Source organism: Dipodomys merriami, unplaced genomic scaffold (genome assembly GCF_024711535.1).
Source record: "Dipodomys merriami isolate MVZ:Mamm:240054 unplaced genomic scaffold, mDipMer1.0.p SCAF_134, whole genome shotgun sequence".
NCBI classification, from domain to species: Eukaryota; Metazoa; Chordata; class Mammalia; order Rodentia; family Heteromyidae; genus Dipodomys; species Dipodomys merriami.
The window spans coordinates 1488444-1512500 of record NW_027202649.1 but is presented as its reverse complement, the minus strand read 5'-3'; the positions used below and the strand labels follow the sequence as shown (position 1 = coordinate 1512500).

At 41.7% G+C, this 24057-nt stretch overlaps 1 protein-coding gene across 5 annotated transcripts in view; it reads left to right on the top strand.

Annotated features, from left to right (window-relative positions):
- LOC138825091 (WW domain-containing oxidoreductase) overlaps window positions 1–24057 on the top strand; it is a 737534-nt gene that overhangs the window by 193635 nt on the left and 519842 nt on the right. For 4 of the 5 annotated variants that reach the window (XM_070019462.1, XM_070019464.1, XM_070019465.1 and 1 more), the window contains exons 6-7: window positions 52–140; window positions 21059–21244. In XM_070019462.1, the coding sequence (XP_069875563.1) occupies window positions 52–140; window positions 21059–21244 (275 nt within the window). The remainder of the gene's footprint in view (window positions 1–51; window positions 141–21058; window positions 21245–24057) is intronic. The other variant, XM_070019466.1, reaches the window with a different exon arrangement.

The following is a 24057-nucleotide window of genomic DNA, read 5'->3' as shown; positions in this document are numbered from 1 at the left end:
AACTTGCTGTTATTTATCATTTCTTTTGATTTCTTTTTTCTCTCTTTCCAGCACAAAGCCAAGGTAGAAGCAATGACCCTGGACCTGGCTCTGCTCCGTAGCGTGCAAAACTTTGCTGAAGCGTTCAAGGCCAAGAATGTGTGAGTGTTCCAGGGGAGTCTTCGCGATCATAATTCCTTGCTATTGTAATGTCTTTATCAGATGCTCACAACTGGGAGAATGCAAGGCTGTGGTTGTTGCCTTGGTGTCCAAACAGGAGGTTCATTTCTATTGGCCCTGAAAAGGAGAGTTATAAGTTCCTTGGCTCTAAGTCGCCCTCATTATGAAACATGTCATCAATCTAATAGCATCCTCCCAGAAAAGAAAGGGAAAAGACACCATGAAAGGACTTGTAAAACTGGTTAATAAAAGCCAGGTAGTGACAAGATACATCTTGGCTGTAGAATGGAACAACAATATATTTTAATTGCGTCCAGGAAGCAGGTAGCTTCAGTCTTCCCATACTGGAGAGGGTTGACTGAACCCAGGCATTAGAAGGATCTGGTGTTTTGCAATCCTTCACTGATGTAATGTGGTACACAGATACACTTGCAAGCACAGACTCAGGTAGGAAGAAGTGCACTCTTTTTTGTGCTTTCTTTCTCTCTCTCTCTCTTTGTTTGTCTTTCAAAATGATTTGATTGAAAGCCTTAGCTGAGGGCTTGCATATTTTCATTCCTTTACTTCCTTTTCCAACTGAGGGGGAGAGGACAAAGAGAGGAGAAAGAAGTGGGGAGAGAGAAGAACTGGAAAGAGGAAGAAAGGGACCAAGGACTAGACAGAGAGGTGGGGGGGGTGGAGAGGTGGGGTGGGGAGAGAGAAAGGAGGAGGAAGGAAAGATGGAGGGAGAAACTCAGACCTCAAGCTAAGAAAAGCAATCTTGGACGGCGACATTATAATTACAAAATTTTGTTTCCAAGTATTTATTTTTACTGTAGCCTCATACATGGGGCAGAAAAAGAATTACTGGTTTCTCAGTTAGCAGAGTGTTTAAGTTTCATTAATGAGTACTTTTTTCCAGTGAGATGGTTAAAACACAAGGATTAAGTTTACCATGGCTCAGGTGGCGCCAAGGGTGAGGGCGTGAGCAGTGCTGGGTTCTGGTGGTCCCGACACATTTCTCGCTGTCCTTGTTAGGCAGTGTTGGTGTGTTAGGTTTACTGTCCTCCAAGCAGAAGAGGAGTCAAGAGATCATAAACCAAGAGCTGAAATAGGATGGCTTTGTCTCTAGTCCTGTGTCTCTGCTGGTGTCTCCCTCTATTCTTTGGGCTGGGATTTGAACTCAGGGCTACCTACTCTCCCTTGGCTTTTTGCTTATGGCTGGTACTCTAACACTTGAGCCACCCCCCCCCCCCACACACACTTTCTTCTCTTTGCTGCGTATTTGGAAATAAAAGTCTTGAAGGTTTGTCTGCTCAGGATGACTTTGAGCTTCAGCTTCCAAATCGCAGCCTCTTGAGTAGCCAGGATCACAGGCGTGAGCCACTTGTGCCTGGGTCCCTCTGTATTTATCTAGATGGTCACTGCATTTGATCTCTAAGGCTCTTTCTGGAGCCAGCAAGTTATCTGAGTCAGGAGCTCTCAGGACTGAGAGTCTTTAGATAATTTCTGCAAACTCAGGCCCTGCCCTAGCTCACAGAAACAGCCCGATCCCACATCCCAGCCAGCCAGTGATGAGGGAGCCCCATTTTCCTGTGCTCTACCCCAGAGCTGCCCTCCCTGCCATCTCTGCCAGAGATACCAGAACCCGAAGAGTGTTACAGCAGTGGCTCACAAGACATTTGTTCATTTAGTTCTGCATCGCTTGTCTACTTGCTTGTTTATTTAACATCCATTTAGTGGGTGTACCCAAAGGCATTCTTCTGGGCTCTGGGAGGAGCCTAGGGCCATTAGGAGCCAAGTTAACCTCAGAGGAGCATCATCTCCATTGGAAACAAGCAGCTTCTTATTGCTGGTGGCCAAATCCTTAACCGAACATCTGTGGTTGTTGGAGAGGGGAAAATACAATGATTCCACCAGCAGAGGCCTCAGCTTGATTATTGGGGACACTATAGGAGACACATACCTAGAATGTTCTACGTGCAGTTTGTGCTTTAGACCTCAGGGCAGTCCTAGGGTGGGTGTGAGTAGTTCTGTTGCATAGATGAGAAAACTGAGATGATAAAGAAAAGGCAGGTGCTAAAGCAGAGGGCGGAGACCATGTGCACTTTCTCTTAACCAGCCTACCATGCTGCGTTTCATTTTAAATGAGATGGAAACTGAGGTCCTGGGGGAAAGCCAGTGATTTCACAGGGCCACTTGGCAGTTGGGGGCAGATACAGGATTTTAGCCTTAATTCTCAGTCGGATGCCCTCACTTCCAGCTTCAGCCAGCTTTGGAAGAAAGCAGCTTTGCTAAGGAGAGGCAGCTCCTCCATGATGGCATCATCTTCCCCATCCACACAGGACTGTTCCTTTTTAACCATTAGCTACTTTGGAACTCATCAGATTGAACTGCCTTTTGTAATCACTGAGCCCAGACTTGCTCCCTAACCCTAGATTTTAGCAGATGCCTTTAACTTTTTCGCCTGTTTGGTCCAGGAGCCAGGGCAGCTTGCTTTCAGAATCTCTGCAGCCCATTTTTATATCTGTCTCAGGAGAGTACAGGATTGCACATGGCGTAGAGAAATTCCATGGTGGCAAAAATATGCATAAAAAGCAAGAGATTTCACTTTTGAAATACAGTCAAGGTGAACTCTCCAAATGACAGTTTAGTACTTATGGAGTCTCTGGATTCTGAGAACTGTCAGAAGTGAATTTAAGTGCTGATGACCAGGCTGCTCGCACGCCACGTGAAGCTCTCTCTTATCATCATCTCCCATCTTCAGGTATTAAAATTTTCCTGTGTGTAAAACATAATGGTAAATGAAAAAAGGGCTGCCGGTTCAGGACCACTTTCTTTTTCGTGTTGTTGGCCTGAAGAAAGGGCCGGGCAGGGGGTGGGGACCAACAACCAAAAAACCTTTACATGTAAATTCCCTGTGGGTACCTCTGTTTAACATAGCATTTCAGAGCCTGCTCAGGATCAACTAAGGTATTACGGAACTGGGTTTTCCTGTGCACAGCCCTTGTTAACATGTGGGTTCAGGTGTGTCAACCCACACTGTTATAGGTAGAGTGACACACCTGTGCTTGCGGCTGTAAAAGCTAGAAACGGAAGCCAAGGCTAGAAGTACTGTTGAAACATTTTTATGTTGCACCGGACATTTTATCTTTTGGGCAGGGGTGGGCTATTTTATTTTAGCATGGTCACTGTTAATAATGATTGTATAGAAATTAGCCCATTTTCGTCGTTGTTGTTCTGTGCTAAGCATTATATACATGCATTTTTCCTCCTCTTTGCTTTCTTCTAGTAACTCTAGACATTTGTCATGATCATTCCTATTTTCCAAGTGGAAAGTTTGAGCTACAGAGAGGCTGTTTCACTTTAACGAGTTCAATAAGTGGCAGATCTAGAATTCAAACTCAATTCTGTCTGAATCCAGAATCTGTAATGCATTTTGTTGCTTCTCACTCTTTGTGAGCTATTTTTCACTATGGATTTCTATACTCATTTATAGATTCCCACGTAATGAATCAGCCAAAAATTAAAAGACTTAAAGTCAACTTTAAAATAATAAACATTCATTTTCTCTTCTCCTTGTCTTTTCCTTTTCTCCCCTCTCATTTTCCTTTGCCATTTCCCTCCCTCTCAATTTTTTTCCCCCTGGTTTCTCTTTTCTCTCCCAATTTGTTTAAATCAGGATTAAAATAAGACCAATGCATTTTAATCTAGAGTGGCCTATCTTTCTATTCTTAAAATCTTACCATTTCTGGGCACCACCAATGGCTCATGCCCATAATCCTAGCTACTCAGGAGGCTGAGACCTGAGGATTGCGGTTCAAAGCCAGACAGAACAGGAAAGTCCATGAAATTCTTATCTCTAATTAACACCAGAAAACTGGAAGTAGCACTGTGGCTCAAGTGGTAGAGCTCTTACCTTGAGCTGAAGAGCTGAGGGGCAGACAGGGCCCAGGTCCAGAGTTCAAGACCATGACCCCCCCCCAATCTTCTAATTATCTTTAAAAAATGTATAAAGAGGTTTCAGCATATTATTTAATGAGTACAGTATATCTCTTGATCACTTTTTAATGTGACACATTTTTTTTTTGTGGTTGTCTTGGAGATCTCTGTGATCTGCATTTATTGGTTGAGTCCTCGTGGGGTCATCTGACATGTCTTTGTTTCCTGTGAAAGGTGATCACCTGACACTTGATTGGGTTCATTCTCTGTGACAAGGATGCTTCTTGGGTGGTGGTCCACTCCTTCATAGGGAGGACACAGACGCCTGCTTCCCAACCCTTCCCACATCTCTGCCTACCTCCTGGTTGCCTGCTCCCTTTCCCATTCATTTACTCTGTTATTCTTCCCTCATTCTTCGTGGTGGTCAGTCCAGGAGCCTCTGCCTGTTTCTAGATAGTTCTTTCCAGAGTTAGTGGTGGTGGAGGCAGTGGTGAGCCAGTATGTCTCAGGTTGAGTTATTTTGGGCATTACCGGAAAGTTCCAAACCAAAGCCTGTGGCTTTGTCCCACCACACTGAGACTTAAAGAATACGTTTGTTGAAACTCTGATTCTGGCTTAGAGCCAGATTGCACACTGCCTGGCAGGCAGAAACATTTGTCAGAGAGTGAAGAACTGGGCCTGTTCTAGTCACGCAGGCCAGTCTCTGGCATGTTGGGTACCAGGCTGGGTCGCTGTCACTTGCTGTTCTTGAGGCTCCTGCATGTGGGACCCACTTTTCCCTGCCTGGAGCAGAAGAGCATCGCTGGTTATCAGCTGGAAACCAAAATTTTCCAATACTGCCCAGGACAGATCCACAGCCCTGAGAATAGAGGCACCATGAGTATTTTTTTTCCTCCTTTGAAAAGTGTTTTATACTTTGAGTTCCATATATCCCAATACAAATGGGCAACTGGTCTAAAATCTGTAATTTTAGCAGTTGGAGGTGGCACACTAAACAGGACATAGGATTCTGGGATTCTAGTCATTTGTCAGCGTGCATAACACCAGCCAACGGCTTTGGCTTGTTCTGCAAATTAATTGAAATTGACAGGAAATTTATATTCAAATCATTATGCAGTTCTGAAGGTTTCTAGCACTTCATTTTTGATCCTGAGTTTCTATTTCTCTTCTCAGCTTTCTGGCTCTAGTATAATTAAGGAGACAGGCTTAAGAAGTTAGGCTTCATTTAACTTAGAAGATTATGTCAAATGGTGTTTATTAAGAAAGGTTAGAATAAAGATTTTCTTTCCTTTACTTTTTGGAAGAGAAAAATCTTTAACAAAGTTATTTATTTTTACTTTCGACTAAATTGCTTTCAGAACTTGTACTTGCAAATCCCAGATATAATAGTCTGGGACTCCTATTCCTCAGTTTTCTGTTTCCATTCCTTCTATAGAAGTGGGTGGGCTAAAATTATAAATAAATTCCAAATTTTTGAGGGATAAATTACCCTGAAGACCAATGTGTAAATTACAGATTAATCCTTTTCTCCCTTGCTTAGTTTCAAGAAGAAAGTTCTCACCAGTCTATCTGCAACAATCTTTTCCTTACATGAGAAATACTTTTTAGTTTGCCTAACAGGGGGTCATGTTGCTTAGCTTTTCTCCATGGGATGAAAATGAAAATCAAGGAAAACAGAGAGGCAGATTTTTTGTGTAAGGCACATTTTAAAATGATCATCTTCACTGTGCTTTTTTGTTTTGCTTCGCTTTTAGGGAAGTTTTAAGAAGTCTATAAGTCAATTTCTCTCCATCCTATACATTTTCTATTGTAAGTCATTCTAAAACCATATTGTAATATATACAACACAGCTAGAAAGTTCAGGGAAAAATCCATCCATCATATTTCCTGACATCAGAGTGATGATGCACATTAATTAAAGGTACAGATAGTTGCCTTACTGTCCAGGAAGAATAGAGAACAGATACAAGTTATATAGTGATTATGACACTGGTACTTTCGTAGGCTGATGTTAAATATTTTCCCCCCTTGCAATTAGTATCAATGTTATTGCTGGTATTAAACAATGGGTCACTTAAAGCACTAGACTATGAAAGGAGTGGCAAAATTTTCTTGTGAAGAATCAGACAGTAAATATCTTTGCATTTGTAAAGCAGATGATTTCTGCAGCAGCTACTGAACAATTTTTAATAGCTTTAGAAAATGTGGATATGACTGGTAATGGCTGTTTTCAATAAAACTTTATTTATAAAATCAGGAAGTAGGTTGGATTGGGATCTGGCTTGGGCCTATTGTTTACTCCCCTCCACCCCCACTGGACTAGAGCCCAACTTTCCTTACAATGTAATTAGTTTTAACATGTCTTATTGCATCATGAAAAATACAAGTCATTCTTCTTAGAAAAAATATGGTGTCTTGTCAAGTTAAGTATATATAGGTAATGTCTTGTGCATGGTAAATTTCAATTGACTGCAAAATGTACCTCAGGATACTTAACAGCCTAATGACTAGGTAAGAGTTTGAGTCAAACAATATGTCTTACTATGTTTTGGAAATATCGCCATATAAGAGGAATGGGTCAAGGAACACATGGGAGTAAGGTTAAATAATGAAGGCACTGAAGCCCTAATTGGAGCTTGAAGCTATAAAATGATGATCATAATTGCTGATATTCACTAGATATTTATCATATATCACGTGCAGCTAAGAATTGAATATGCCTTCCCATCTTATCCTTATGAGGACTAAAGAACGGGTTGGTTATGGCAGAGGTCAGAATTTGCACTAGTCCAATAAGTAACCACATTTTACAGATCAAGAAATTGTAGTGTAGGTCAGTTAGGGACCCCATGAAGTTGTCCATACTAACTAACAGGTCGTAGGACTAGAATTTAACCTCAGAACTTCACTGAGCTCAGCTCAGACTGGTTTCAAGAGTAAGGGCGATCGGTCTCATTTGAGAGATGCATCTTATACAACACATTTCCTCCGAAGGAGATTTGTTTCATTAATAGGATGGATGACAACCACTGCCTACTGGGACAATTATTAAGGTCACTTCAGGGTTAAAGGAGATTCTTCTTCTAGCCAATTTTCTATCACTAAGAGGAAATCTGTTCTGCTGAAATACTCATAAAGGAGGTTAAACAAAGTCAAGAGAGAAAGAGGCTCACTCCTTCAATTATGGTTCTCAGCCCATTTTCAACCCAAATGACTACAAGGTGCTTTTCCATGGAGTCCCTTTAAGCAGAAATGGCAGCTATTTACTCTCATTTGCTGTTGTCTGTATGTATTTACTCCAAATGCCAGTGTTCATTCTTCTATAGTTCCAACTTGTCTTCCAAATGATGCTTATCAGGTAGGCAGAAGAAGGCCAGAGGGGCACTTTGGTACCACACCTCTAATTACTCTCCTGTTCGAATCCAGCGCTGCCCCTGGACTGCGTCGTGATGTTCTGCTATAGGGACTATTGTGTTTGCACATGCTGGTGTAACCTACCCAGGCCTTTGAGATCCGGCCCCTTCTCCTGTGTCATTTCTGGCAGTGTTCTCTCAACCCTGTTCCTCTGCTCTTAGAGAAATGCTTACAGCATCTGGAGCCTGACTGGCTGTTGGCTTATTCTGTCCCCTCCAGTCCTGTCTATCACCTGTCATTGCATGACTTGGTGTCACAGCCTCAGCTGAGCCTCCTCTCAGCCTCTTCTCAGCTCTGCACCACAATGGAATTGATGGTCTATTTCTTAGAGTTCAGTAACACACTCAGTGTGACCTAGAACACACTGGGTATGCTTTTTTGGGACGTTATTCTTTTCTTTGCTGAACTGGGCCCCAGAGGAACAGAAACCTTGGTTGATTTTGTCTGTGGATTTGCTCTTCATCTCCATTCTGTAACCTACTGAGATGGGGCCTGTGGCAAATTCATTAAATGTAGTGATCCTGTTTGTTTGTCAGTAAAATGGGAGCTGATGGAGAAACATTTGGGTTGTTGAGAGACTCAGAAAGCTTATTGATGATAATAATCGTACCTGACATCTAGTGAACACTTAAGAGTTTAGCCTGTATCATCGAAATTTTTGTATACATTCTTTGCAACTACCATATGGAAGGGAAAGGAAGTATAGATGGTAGGAGAGTAACAAGCAAGGCAGTGAGGGAGGAAGGGAGGAAGGGAGAAGGGAAGGAAGGAAGAAAGGAAAGAAAGGAAAGAAGGAAGGAAAGGACAAAAGGAAGGAAAGAAATGGAGACCCAGTTTTGTAAAGTACCAGCCTCAACCATTCAAAGTTCCTGAATTGGCTCCTCTCTGAGAGTTATGATGGTATATACCTTTGTCAGTACTGGGAAACACTTTTAAGGTAGTCACATAACAAAAGCATTCAAGGTAAATATCTTAGAAATGCCTTTCTAGGAACTTGTGGCAACATTTGTCCATGGAGAGTCACAGCCTCTCTGGTGGCCACAGACCAGGTGGCCAAGGCGAACTCACATTGTCTGGGGCTGGACAGGCAGGCTTTCCAGAGCCCAGTTCATGGAGCCCATTCTATCACCCACACAGAGACCACCCACATAGCCATCCATACTCCAAGACTGTGGTGGTGTTAACATTTGGTGACTTGCAGAGAACTCTTGATTTATGTAAGACTTGGAAAAAAAGCATTCCAGTTTCTGTGGTTTAGAATTATATTTCCCAGCTTGGCCCAAGAATCCAGCTTGGTGGTGTTTTTTTTTTTTTTTTTTTTTTTTCCCTCCTTGTACCATCCTGACCACACCATTGTCACATCAGAATTCTACATTTCCATAATTGATACGTTGAGAAGTTGTGCTTAAACCACACTGAAATCACATTTTAATGACATGGGAACCATCTTTTTCCCCCCCTCTAAATTGTTGAAAAGCTAATTCTTGTCAGCCTAAAAACTTGAATATACGCTTGACATAAATCAGAGGCTCTGAACTGCGCAGCCCGCTGCAAATCCCCGAGGGCGATTATATTTTTACGTGAACCGCTTGTCACCATGCTGTGTTTTCAGTATTTAGAACACTTTCTTTTCTTCATTTTAGAAGAATCGGTTACAGGAGCTTGTCATTCAGAAAAACATCATCAGATCCTCTCAATTAGCAGCACAGTTGCCTCACTGTGCCTCTTAAACTTAAGCTGCTGTTGTAGTTCGGCATAATCACAAAAGATATTCAGGCTGACATTTACAATCATTGATAACTAAAAGACAAAAAAGAAGGAATAAAGCTATCTGATTAACTCAGAAGTACCCAGTAGGTAAGCTGGCAAAGGATATCATTTCTGGAGATTAATTAGAGTGGAATCTCTCCAGTCTAGGAGAACACACTTGCCTCGATTTCCCACAGTTTGTAAAGTCCCAAGAGAAAATATCAGTGTAGCTGTGTCATTCCTTCTTTAAGTACCAGGTGAGGGACTTGTCGCTATTTTCTTTTGTTTTTGTCAGGAGTGAAGTTCGAACTCAGGACCTCGTACTTACTCAGGCAAACACTCATCACTTGAATCATGCCCCCAACATCCCTGTTTTGGCAGAGGTTATTTTTTTGACAATGCTTTGTGTGCTTCTTGCCCTGGATGGATTTAAACTTTGATCTTCCTATGGCTTCCCACTTAGCTGGGGTTCAGCACCATCACTCTCTAGTTGTTCAATGAGATGGGCTCTCACTAACTTTTTGCCTAGGCTAGCCTTGAACTTCAATCCTCCTAATCTTTGCCTCCTGAGTAGATAGTGGTAGCCAATGCACTACTTTAAAATCATATATACCAACCATTTCAAATAGTATATAACCATCATTATTAAAGGCTCTTTGCTGTTGAGCTGAAACATATTTCTAGAATTTATTTTATTACATTTAATATAAATACAATAAATGTAAAATTCAGGGTTTCTTTTTTTTTAGACACTGAAGTTCTGGTCTCAATCACTGATACTGTTGTTTGAGCCATGTACAGGAGAAACTGCTTCTTGGCAGGGCCATCCGGGAGCTCTTAGGATGTCCCCATTGGTGGCCAAGGTGATGTGAACAGAGCTGGAGGTGAGTGAGAGAGCCCTGGGTTGAGTGTCAGGATTGCCTGGCTTTTGCCACTCCATCACTTACCGTCAATTCCTAGTTGGTTCCTTATCTCAAGTGGCAGCGCCCCACACTCACTCCCAGGCCTTCACAGGAAAGGGACAGACAGCTCTAATTCTGATTCTACAGGTATTTTGGTTTGTTTTCTAATGATTTCTTATGACTCTATGGACTCTGTTCTGCCACATGAGGCCATGTTCCTTTACTTCTTTCCAGTCCAGGCTTAATAGAAAGTAAAAGTAACCCTGTTAGAGAAAAGGCTTCAATTTGGGGCTGGGAAGGTGGCTCAGTGGTAGAGTGCTTGCCTTGCAATGCATGAGGCCCTGGGTTCGATTCCTCAGCACTACATAAGCAAAAAAAGAAAAGGCTTCAATTTGATCTCAGACAAGAATATGACTTGTCAAGACCTTTGTTCTGAAACAGATTTCCGTCCTAGTGACTCAGCATCACACCTCCCAGGAGGATGGCTGAAGCAGAACTTCCTCCTTCCTCATCCTGCAGGAATGTTTTTCAAGCTTAGTGCAGCCTCATAGCAGGTTCATGTGTGTTTTACGTGTATGCTCCTGGAGTGTACGTGGGCACTTGCTGCGTGCTCCTCCAAATCCACAAAGGCAGACATCCAGTCAGAGCATCTGCCCTGCCTTTCATTTCCTGGGTTCCTTTTTGCCTTGATTACTTTGGCGTGATTTCATTTGGTTTTAGAAGGCCTACCCATCTTTATAAATTTTCAGGCAGATTTTAAACCTATTGATTTTGGTATTATGTATAAATGATGCTATTCTGCACAAATTTATGACCACAGAAATGATTCGTACCATTGTAGAACATATGGAAAAATAATGGAAAAGCATAAATAGAGAAAGTACAATTACTCAATATCCTGCCCTTTAGTTAATTTGTCTTTATTTCATGAGTCATTTTACTGTGGAGATTTTCAAACATACACAAGAGAGAAAAATATATCAAGGACCTTCACATACCCTTCACCTAACTTCTATAATTGCTAACATATGGTCAATTTTATTCATGCTTTAGCCCCTTTCTTGGTAGATTATTTTAAAGTGAATCTAAGACATCATAAATTTTTATCCATGAATACACTATTCCCCCTCAGTGAACAACACTGTTCATATTTCAGAATATCACCCTGGTTGTTTTTTTTTTCTTCTTTTACAGAATGAAGAGACTTCTAGAAAAGATACATGTCAGTTTGCTTATATATTCCATATGATTTTGAAAAAAAATTACTTTTCTAATAGCACTCTTAACCCTTTAGGTTTCCATCATCCTTCAGTGAAGGTAGCAAATTGTCAAATGATACTGTAGAATATGAGAAATACCAAGAATAATGGTTTTTCATGTAAATCCTAGGACTTGAACTCAGAACCTGGGCGCTGTCCCTGAACATTTTTTTGCTCAAAGTTCATGCTCTTATTACTTGATACATGGCTCTACTTCCAGCTTCTTAGGTAGTTAATTAGAGATAGAAGTCTCAGGAGCCTGCCTTGGCTGGCTCTGAATGGCGATCCTCTGATCTTAGCCTCCTGAGTAGCTTTGATTATAGGCATGAGCCACCAGAGTCTGAGCCAAGAATAATATTTTAAAGAAGAAAAAACAAGTTGAAAATTGTTCAGCCTAAGATGATGATGATGATGATGATGATGAATTTTTTTTTTGTCAATATTAGGGTTTGAACTCAGGACCTTGCTAGGTTCTGACCAGGCCTCCAGCCCTCAGCCTATCTTTTAAATGACTTAATTTCAGATAAGAAAAATCAACTCAACATGGTCCCTTTTATTAAGAGGCTGAAATAATGTCATGGGCTAAAACAGGGTCGCTTTCAGTCATCAAAAATACATAGTAATACAAACTTTTTTATTGACTTGTGCGGTGTTGCTTGAGTCTGTTAAGTGACTTTGGAAGGCAAGGAACCCAGAAAGGGGCTACTTAACTCATTCTGAAGCTATCAGAATGGGGTTGACAGAGTCCAGAGATTTTTCTTTTTACCAAGTGGAACTAGAATTTATATACTGTAGAATTAACTATTTTAAAGCTGAGCATGGTGGTACACATCTGTAATCTCAGCATTTGGGAGTCTGAGGCCACAGGATTGTGAGTTTGAGACCAGTCTGTGCTATATAGTGACTTTGCGGCTCATTTGGGCTGCATAGAAAGCTCAGAGAAAAAAACAAAAAAGATTTTTTTAACCATTTTAAAGTGTACATTTAATGTTTTCTCCTACATTCACAGAATTGTACCTTCCCACACTACTGGATTCCAGAACATTTTTGTTATTCAAAAAAGAAACTGTAGGGGCTGGGAAGGTGGCTCAGTGGTAGAGCACTTGCCTTGCATGCATGAGGCCCTGGGTTCGATTCCTCAGCACCACATAAGCAGAAAAAAGAAAAGCCGGAAGTGGCGCTGTGGCTCAAGTGGTAGAGCGCTAGCCTTGAGCTGAAGAGCTGAGGGACAGCGCCCAGGCCCAGAGTTCAGGCCCCATGACTGGACCCCCCCCCAAAAAAAAGAAACTGTAAAGTCATTCCCATCTCCTCTTCCCCTATCCCTAGGCAACCCCTCAACTACTTCCTGTCTCTACCTATTTGTCTGTTCTGGACCTTGCCATAAATGAAATCATACAGTGTATGGTGTTTTGTAACACCTTTTTTCCCCAGGGTTTGTGTGTCTTTGTTCCCTTCTGTTTATGGCTAGAGGACATTCCATGATACAGATGTGTGTTCATCCGGTGAGAACACTTGGGTTCTTCCACCTCTGGGCTGCTTGCTTGCTATTCTCCTTGTTCTGCTCTGTTGGAAGGCACCAAAATAGATGGTAGCTACAGGTTGGAAGGTAGGGTGGTAAGTCCACGGAATGACTTGGGGCTTCAGCATTGCTCCAAGCTCAGCCTTTCTGAGTCCTATAGTAGGCACTCTGCTGAGACATGCCCAGTGTTGAATAATCCTCTTTCAGTTTAAGGAGTGATTGGCTGACCAAATCCCACCCTGTCTGATTATTTTGTAAATCTTTTCCTATATTTTGCCTCTCCTGACACAGGAAGTAATTCTTACCAGTCAGTGCCATGGTGCCCTTTGGCAGAGGAATTCAGCAGCTTTGGGATTCATTTGGTGACAGGAGCTACACCGCTACCACGCGCGAATTAATCCTCAGCTCCAGGACGGTGCACTGCTTGTGGCAAGGCTGTATTTCTTCATTAGCTATTCCCAGGGCCCAGGCAGTCCCCGGGGATGTCAGAGTACATTAATTTTTATCATAACATGGAATCTTTCAGGTCTGAATGGCAGCACACAGCTGTCAGGGGCTTTCTGAACTCTATTACAGCTCCATATATCTCTAGGCAAAACAGGAGAGTCATCCTTGGCAAGCGACATGTACAAAATGCATGAGATGTTTTATTGTTTGACTTGACCATGTGCTGAGGCACATTATCTACACAGTGTCTTTCTATTGTCCGGGTAAGTTCACCCCTGCCACCCCACATCCAACTCTTTCCGCCTCCCTGAGCTAGCACTGCACAAAGTTTGTCTTGAATAAGTTCTCTTCGCATAATGGTAATGAGATCCTCAGCTGATGCTTAGAACTATTCTACAAATACATTAAAAATTGAATGCTCCCTTCCTATGAATTTTCAGCAGAATTTATGCATCCATGGTATTGCTGAAGTCCATAATGACTTGCTATGCTTACTATTGCTTTGTGTCCACAAAATGTAATTTTTATTTTGCAAGAATGCTAATGTGTTTCTGGAAAGCCCAGGTTTTTTTTTTCTTCCTTGCCTTTATTTTGCCCAATTATCAAAGGTGTAAAATAATTTAAAGGGAGGCAGTGTACCTGGAGAGGAGGTTCCAGTATGATTTTTAAAGAAAAAGAAACAAAAAGCCGGTGATCTTGTAGGCACTAGGCTGTGCAGTAGAGATTGCTCAGTGTGGAGCTTGTGCCCTCCCATAAGGAAAGCATGTGGAAAAGAAAAGACCAATTTTTTTTTTATTGTAGAAGTAAATGTGTTTTTGTATTTTTGTTTGTGTGCTTGCTTGTTTCAGTTTGTTTTCTGACAGAGCCTCACTATATGGTACTGGCTGGCTCCACCTGGAAAATGTCCTGATATCTCTATCCAGGTAACAGGCAGCCTGCTCTGGCCTCTTGCTCAAGCCCTCTGGACACTGCTCACTTTACTGGTAATGGATGTGTTTGTAGAGCTGTGTGAACTCTTCTTTGATTGCTCCCTCTGCAGGCTGCTGAATTGCATGGTGACTGTGAGCCTGGGCACTGAGTTTCTTGAGGTTTATGCAGTACTCTTTGTATCCAAGATGTTTTCCAGCAAATCTGTCTTAATATGTGATCATTACAGAGAAAACAGCAACAACAACTCACGGTCAGAACTCAGCAGATGCTTTTGCAGTAGACAAGGCTGAGAAATGTTGATGACTCAGTTTCAGTCCATTTTAAGTGTCCTTACATTGGGCAAATGCATCTAAATAGTATGTTATTGTCATAGAGCAGGATTTTGCTGGCTAAAACACACACATACACACACACACACACACAGACACACACACACACACACACACACACACACACACATACACACTCACTCACTCACTCACACAACCTGACTGTGTGAAATGCTTTAGAAAAATAGAGAGAATGGGGCAAGGAACTTGTAGCTCATGCCTGTAATACTAGCTATTCAGGAGGCTGAGATCTGAGGATTGCCTAGGCAAGAATGTCTGTGGGACTCTTGCCTCTAATAGCCCGGGTCCTGAATTGAAGCCCAAGAACTGGCGAGAGAGAGAGAGAGAGAGAGAGAGAGAGAGAGAGAGAGAGAGAGAGAGAGAGAGAGAGAGAGAGAGAGAGAGAGAGGAGAGAGAGAGGAGAGAGGAGAGAGAGAGAGAGAGAGAGAGAGGAGAGAGAGAGGAGAGAGAGAGGAGGGGGGATAGGGAGGGACAGAGGGAAGGAGACAGAGTGAGAGAGGGAGACAGAGAGACAGAGACAAACAGAAAGAGACAGACAAAGAGAGACAGACAGAGAGAGACAGAGAGTCAAAGAGTCAGAGACAGAGACAGAGAGACAGGGACAGAAAGAGAAGCGAGATAGACAGAGAGACGGAGACAGAGAGAGAATGGAAATTTAGCAGGTATGTATATATAGAGAATTCCCACAAGGTACCTGATTTGATTTTCAGGGATACAGTAATTTCACAAATTTCTGCTGTACATAAGGACACAAAGTGACTTTCCATGTGATCCCTGTCCTTCCTACATTCTCCTGAGTGGGTACGGAAAAACCAGAAGACAGGGAGAAATAACCTAGTCTTCTCTAAATCATACCAGCAAGCATTCTTCACTTGACAGCTTCTTCTCTCCTATTTACATGAATGATATTCATGCTCTCTGCATTGGTTTATAGAGTTTACTAAGCCGCATTCTGGCCTCTGGAGTGTTCTTTCATATCATAACTAAATTTCTTTAGGAAGAGATCATGATTCATTTGTCCGATCGAAAACTAGGAGTCAGCTGAGAGATACTTAGTTAATTTCCCCCGTCTCAGTCTCTAGGATCCGTGTTCAATTGAGACTCTGAGGTCGTGAGTGTAGTTGAAGTTATTTTTCTTTTTCCTCTCCCTTCCCTCCACACTCATATTGTGCTTACTGTTGACTTTTCATTTTATTAAATGTTCCCAGGAAGCCAGAACTCAGAACAATGTAGTGCTTAAGTACAAAGGGCAGGAGGACAATGGAAACAACTGGGAATGCCCCACTGGAAACAGACATGCATTTCAGATACCATGCCAATTGGACTAAGTGTGCAATTATCAAATCGATGCATTTTCCTTGAAAAACTTGTCTTGGGGAGAATGCAGCTGTATCTTGGTTGTACATTTCCCCCCATTTAGAATCAATGAGGTTGAGATTTTGCTGCTGGGTTTAAGCATGATGGGATGGGAAAATATAATCAAGATAATGGACGGGAGACAAAAATTTAAGAAAATAACAACAACAAAAAAAAAACCCGAGAGTGTTTCCATTTTCCGTTAAGTGTATATACTGATGTTCCGGAATCTACTATAAGAAGTTGTAAATGGTGCATGAAATGAAAAATTCTTGGTGGTCTCCAGGGGATACAGAGAGAGCTGTGCTTTACTCTTGGTGATTGTTTTGCATTATTTTCTCTATCCTAGCTGAAATACAGAAAAAAATTAATTAAGTGTGGCTAGGTTATCTTGACAGCTAAATTCACTCCTGGTTAATCCTGGTTAATTGTTATTTTAATACTGGATGGTGTTTATCAAATTCTCAACATTCTAGGACCTTTCACGTTTCAAAGCAGAGCTGGTGGCTGGTGGCCAACTAGGCTGATCATGATCTTCTGCCTTGATTTTTCTTTTCACTTGTGTTCTGTCCTTTTCTTTCTTTCTTTTTTCTTGTCTATTTATTCAGGGAGCTCTCTTCTAGAGAGACTGAGTAAGGGCTTAGAAAATAATCTATAGGTATTTTCTAAACGTGGTGGACAGACAGAAGTCTACGTATGTTATGTCTCAGCATTACTGGCCAATACCAGATTCCCAAAGTAGTGTCTCAAGGTATAGAAATGATGTACCTAAACAAAAAGCAGTTTTAGATGTTGATGTCGAGCACTTCATATACTTTTTGACATTCTCACAGTGTATAAGCAAGGTTGGAATTATTATTATTATAATGTATTGTTATTATTATGTATGGTTGTCCAACTTATTGTAGAGTATAAGTAACTTCTTTAAAAGCTTGCTGCAGATGACTGAATCACTGCAGTGTACTGAAGCCTCTCCGCTCACTGGGTCTTTGGTGGGTTGGTGAGCCATGAGCAGGCTTGAGTTAGCTGTAGAATTGCTATAAGCTGTTGGTATTACCATCCGTGAATTCATACTATACCAGCCCCAGGCACTAAAACTAGAGGTTCACCTTAGGATTCTACAGGATTGTTATCCTCACTTTTCTTGGAGAAAATGCTGCCAAGTAATAGTAAGATCAAGAAACCATTTTCTCATGGGAGTATGAGTAGGTCCTTAGGCCCTGGCAATGAATTTCTTGAGCATCTCTGGACAATGCATATATTTTTGGCAACTTACTTAGGCAAGGGCCCAGATGGGGCTACATCCTGTTTCAAGGGGAATTGGAAAGTATTCTGCTTGGGTAGAATTCTACCTTAGTTACTCTTTTTCTGGGTCTGAATGAAATCCCCCAAACTCACTATTGTCTTAACGTTCAGGAACATGCTTATTTAACCCCAAAAGTCCTAACTCATTTTAGGGTAGCATTTACAAATCTTCATTATGACTTGGTCCCAACCGTAGTGGCTCTGATGCTCTTTGTCTTGTTTTTTTTTGGTTGGTCGTGGGATCTAAACTCTGGGTCTGGGCGCTGTCCCTCAGCTCTTCAGCTCAAGGCTAGCACTCTACCATTTGAGCCATAGCACCACTTCTGGCTTTTTCTGCATATGTGGTGCTGAGGAATTGAACCCAGGGCCTCATGCATGCAAGGCAAGCACTCTACCACTGAGCCGCCTTCCCAGCCCTCTGAAGCTCTTTTATTTATTTATTTTTAAATCATATATCTTATACATTTATTAATCCAGAACATATAAGGATTTCCTACAACTTAAAACAAAAACCAATTGAACAATGTTGGCTAAGAACTGTAATAGATGCTTCTCCAAAAGAGACATAAAAATGGCCAATGAACATATGAAACAATGCTCAACTTTAGAGAATTCAAATTAAAAACCACAATATCCCTGGTGCTGGTGGCTCAGACTTTTAATTCTATCTACTCAGGAGGCTGAGATTTTAGGATTGTGGTTCAAAGCTAGCCAGGGAAGGAACATCTATGAGACTCCAATCTCCAGTTAGCCACCAGAAAATTAGAAGTGGTGCTGTGCCTCAAAGTGGTAGAATACTACTAGCCTTGAGCAAAAAAAGCTCAGGGACAGTGCTCAGACCCCAAGTTCAAGACCCACGACTGACAAAAAATACTAAAAACAAAGGGAAAAACCCAATGTGACATCACTCTATGCTTAGTAGTATGCCATGAAAATGTTGATAAAGATGTGGAGAATTCATGTATTGCTGAATTCATATATATATATATATATATATATATATATATATATAAAATTGTTTTCTTGGATATATGTCATCTATGGAAAATTTTCTCCTCACTATGTATTCTGATGCTCTTTTAAAGCATACTTCTTCTCAAGCTTATAATTATACAAATCTTAGGTTCCTTGAGTCATAATAGGTGGGTCTTGTCTTCAAAGCATAAATGGCTGACATTATTGACAAAATAATACCAAGTCCACTTTCCTTTTCTTCTGAAGTCATTTCTTCATACATAATAACACACAGCCACAAAACATAGCTATGTAATGGTTGATAGACCACATTACAGATTGCTATGTATCCATTCAGACAAGTACTATATCCTAGGACCCCAGCCCCTGTGAGTAGAGGCAGCCTTAAGAACATGCAAGCTTCTTTCTATTGGGATCTCGGGTTTCATGTCTAGAGGACTGACCACCTTTCCAGTCCAGTCATCTCCTCCCCTTTCCCCCATACCCCTTCTCAATTCTGACTCTACCCAAGAACAAAACTAAGTCTCAGAAAGGGCTGTCTAACCAGAGCAGCTTTGGGCTTGGAATGCTCCTGTTTTTGTTTCCTTTCTGCCTTTCTAGTTTGAACTTTTCTTTTGATAGTCTGTAAATATTCATCATTTCAGACCCCTTTGAATTGCGATGGCTTTTTAGTGTGTGGAAGGGAGGGGGGGGGAGAGGAAAATGTGCTATTTGAATAATAAAAACCTCATTAGAGTGTGGCTAAAGGAATTCTTTTCCTTTTGTACAAGCCAATTAGGTGTCTTTGCAATTAAAAAAAAAGTCAAGCACTTTATAGTTTCATATTGCATAAGCCTGTTTTTAATTAATAGAGGTGACACGCTCTAGGTGCCGAGTACATATTTTACCTCTGGTATTTGGCAATTAACATTAATGAAGGGTATTAAGACTGGGAGAGAGGAAGTGTTCCCAGGTTCTCCTGGGTCCCCGCCTCCAGGCTCAGGTCTTCTGTGGATTTCTGTTTCCCTTAGGCAGCACCAGCATGAATAAAGAGGAGGAGCTGTTATTGAGAAGGTGTTAATGTCCAAGTTCTCAATGTCCAGGCCTGTCTTAAAGAAATAGAATGCTTGTAGAAATCAGCTTTGAAGAGTTTAATTTTTCTCCTGTGATTGCAAGGGGAGGGTGTAGAGATAAAGGAAGTAGTAATGATTTAACCCAGAAGGCTGGGGAGTTGCTAGGACTATGCTTAGCATGAACTCTGTTGGGGGGGGAGGGGCGCTGTGCTATACAAGGTCACAGGACAAGAGACTGGGGCTCACATATTGACTTGTGTCCGGTAAGAAAAGTACAAACACTGAGCTCCAATTTCAGCACTTGGCTTTTACCCATTGCGATTTGGCTATCCAAGAAAGTATCATAAGGCTTGAAGTCCGATGAGCCTTTTATTTGTTTTTTTATGAATTTGTTTGCTTATTTATTTACTTTGGACTTTCTGAAAGTTAGTATCTGACCATAAGAATTAATTTTTTTAAAAAAATTTCTTTATTGTTATTATAAGGGCAATGTACAGAGGGGTCACAGTCAGGTAAAGAGTACGTTTCTTTTTGGATAATGTCACTCCTTCACTTGATTTCTCCTGGTTTTTTCTTCCCATCTCTACCTGCAAGTTGTATAGTCCATTTTCAACATAGTTTCTAGTGAGTATCTACTAGATACCAGTACTCCAGCCTTCTTTTTTTTTTTTTTTGACAAGATTGTTATTATGAAAATTATATGAGAGCTGGGAAGGTGGCTCAGTGGTAGAGTGCTTGCCTTGCATGGCTGAGGCCCTGGATTCGATTCCTCAGCACCACATAAGCAAAAAGAAAAAAGCCAGAAGTGGCGCTGTGGCTCAAGTGATAGAGCACTAGCCTTGAGCTGAGGGACAGCGCTCAGGCCCAGAGGTCAGGCCCTACAACTGGACCCCCACCAAAAAGAAGAAAAAAATTATATGGGTTAAGTACCCAAAGCTTTTAGCAAGTTTCTAACCAATAGTTTACACTGAATAAGAAAGCAAGCAAGAAACCAAAATGAAAACAGAAAAAAGACCCAAGATCTTGAGAGTGAACCAGGTATTTGTGATGCATTCTATAAAGATCTCAAGTTGTAATATATTTGCCTATACTTTGTATTTTTCTCTACCAGTGCTTTTTTCTAGGGGCTCTTTCTGCTTTACTGTGTTGCTTGGGCTATCCTAGCTGATGACTGACTTGTAAGTCAGTAGGGTCCTGCTTGGATTGGAGATAGGACCAGATGAGCACTGTGGGTAGCTCTGCCCCTTGGAGAGTGACAGGATCCCTGAGGGACTGACTTCACAGTGGTGGTTGGACCCCTGATGTGAACAAAGACTGCTGCCAGAGAGCACCTGGACAATCTTGACCACAGGAAATGTTCAAAAGAAACCTGTTTCAATTTCTCCTTTTCCATTGGTGTAGACGTAGACAAAGGCTTTCACAGCAATGTTTCCATGTGTGCATATGGTGTAAGCTGGGTTCTAGCTAGTATAGCTGGTTCTCCTGATGTGCTTGCTATCATCCTGCAGGTCCTACATCCAGGAAGTGCTTGTTCCCAACATCACAGTATACTTTCCCATTGGGAATGATGAGCGTTTCACACTCTTGGATTTCTTATTGCTAAATGAGTGGAATTACGAGGACTATGAAGGACTGGTCATTCCTAAGGGGGAGTGGGGTTGGCTTTGACTTTTTATGGGGTGGACATCCTCTGTGTGATGTTGCATGTTTTCTTTCTCAGCTCTCTCCACGTGCTCGTGTGCAATGCAGCTGTCTTTGCTCTGCCCTGGAGCCTCACAAAGGATGGGCTGGAGACCACCTTCCAAGTGAATCACCTGGGGCATTTCTACCTGGTCCAACTCCTGCAGGATGTCCTGTGCCGCTCGGCCCCTGCCCGTGTTGTCATGGTCTCCTCCGAGTCCCATAGGTGGGTTTGAAGCTGATGGTTATTACCTGTCCCTTTTCTCACTTTGTCTAAAATTCCATGAAGGCTCTGATGGAAAATAATTTTGATTCAGCGTGAGTCATGCCAACTGGCTTCCTTAACTTTTCTAGGTCTTTCTGTGTGTATGATTGAGGGGGGACTGTTTGGGAGGGATGGTCTGTACCGATAAAGGGTGGTTTTAGAACCATACCTCAAACTCCTCATTGATTTTGCCTGGAGATGGAATAATAATTGATCAAATCTGAATGGCATGACCTTTATTGATTTGTAATTCAACAACTTCAAAGTCTTCCCACGAAGAATGTGCCGTTATTCTAGTTGAAGAAACAATGCAATTAAAGACTGAGATGAAATCCAATTGTTTTATAATGAGAAATTAGGGAATTCAATGCAGACATTAGCTGTGTAATTGTAGGAAGGGAATGTACTGTAGTTAGAACATATTAGAAACCTGGCCATGCCTGTTTTGGTTAAAATTTCAATTAAAACATCAGATGGCACTTCTTTCAGATTATCATTAGCAGAATATTCAATTGGCTAAGAAGACACGTGAAAATTTTCTCGGTATTTTTAGTGTATTTGTTTCTGGAGTTGGAGAAACAATTATTTGTTTAAAGAAGAGACAAAGGATTTGCTGGATGGGCAAGGCCAGAATGCATTCTTGTTCAGGCAATTTCTCTTTCCCGTTTGCTTGGAGTTTGGAGTAGGGGCAGGCTTACACCTTTAGCAGAGTGGCTAGAAAGAAATGTGCAAAGGCCTATTTTCCCCCCTTCTTCTCTATCCTAAATCCTGAAATGTTTTAGTCACCCAGAATGAAGCTTATTTTTTTAATCATACTTCCATAAAATGTAACCCATGGGGGCTGGAAGAGAGAGACCAGCCAAGGGTTAGCTTGAAGCTTTTATCACCCCCAAACACAGGGGCTTACAGTGTAAGTGACACATTGCAGACAGATTTACTCTCACCATTTTAAATTTATGATGGCTGAAATGAAAGGAAAATGCCCGCAATAATCCTCCCCCGTGTGAAAAGACATGAAACATCTCGTAATTAGGTGGTTACGAAATCCGGACTGCCTTATCTTTGCAAATCACACCAGGTTTGTGAGAGAAAGTAAGAGTGGCCCTGCAAATGAGTGAGGGAGGCTACCGTGGGGGCAAGCAGGGGAGAAAGCTCTGGAAATAAATCTGCCAGCCCCAATCGCTAGCCAGATGTGGAGGGCACCACGGGATATGTTTAAATGAGCCGGTATTTAATGGGAGATTAGGTGGAGTTGTCAGCTTCTCACCTCCTCCCCGCTACCTCCCCTACCTTTGTAAATCTGTGTTCCAAATGCTGTTTCATGTGACGTCTTTGTTCTCTCCTTAACCACGGTGTAATTCCTGGCTACCTTAGAGATCCCAATCTTACTTTCATTTAAAAGATGAATTTGGAAGGAAGGGCTGTTGCCTCCTGAATGAGATCCTTTTCCTTTGTGGGCAAGACCTTCTGCAGTATTTGGTCAGGCCTGCTCCTGTTTCGCTTTCTCGTTAGAGTTGTCATATTAGCAAAGGGTAATTTTTACAAAACGTGAATTCTCTCAAGTTGGGCTGGTTAATATGTTTGTGCTGCTTCCCTCAGACCAGAGATGTTTGTCTAAGGATTGTTGTTGCACAGGTAGCTTGTACTTGTTTGCTACTCAAGGACCCAGAGCCCTAAACCACATTGTAAAACGCAAGTGTTGGTATCTAATTACCTCCATAAACTTTGGCGGAAGCTCTTCGTTGGAATCAAGACCCCCTGTTAGGGGAAAAATAAAGTCCTATGTTTGCAGAAAATATCATACTAGACTGCCCCAAGGCAAAATACTTATTAGGCTCCCTGTGTCTTCACTGTGCTTTAGTTACTTACGTGGAGGCTGAGCAAGTGAATTGAGCTTCTGCCTATCCAAAGTGTATCACAGGAAATGGGGATTTGACTTCCTTGCTGTGAGGATTTTTCAGATAACAATTAAAATGGAATGGAATGAACCAAGAGCTGGTTGCCCGACTCTGAATGGCTGTAGCTGTGTTGAGTGGCAAACTGACAGGTGTGTAAGTATACACACCATCACACACATACCCACACACAGTCACACTCACAGTCACACACATGACCATATGACAAGTACATATCCCATCACACCCAACACAATCACACACATAACCTACATGATCTCAGTGGCATACACCACAACTACACATACCACACACACAGTTTTTCTCAGTTCTTGTCTTTAAACATACTTGTTGTTACCAATATAGAATCTATCCTAATTAGTCTGAGAATTCAAAAAACATGTTCTGTTAAGAATACGAGCATTATTATAGAAATATAAAAGTCCTTCTCACAAAGCAAGTGGTAATGTCCAGAGAGCAAATGTTAATGTTATTTATCAGCAAGGTATATTTCTATACAGTCCTTATCATTTGGCTTTATATGATTTCCAGGCAGAGTAGCCAGCCTTTTGAGATTGGATTTTTTTGCTTCGTGAGCTGAGAGGTAAGCCAGTCATTTCTCAGGAAGCCCAGCCCGGCTTGTGGGCTCAGGCAGCCGGCTCTCTTTTCCCACTTCTTGACGGCTGTCTGTATGGGCTAATCAGACAGTCAAGGAAGTCAAGGTCCTGGTTGTGGGTTGAGCAGCTGTCTGTGAAAGGAGGCCTGTGGCTTCACAGCTTGTGCTGTTCCATCCTGAAACTGTCCTGGGACCTGTTCCATCCAGTGTCTCAACAAGGCACTTTGGGGACCTTGTGCCTATGATAGGTTAAGGAAAAGAAT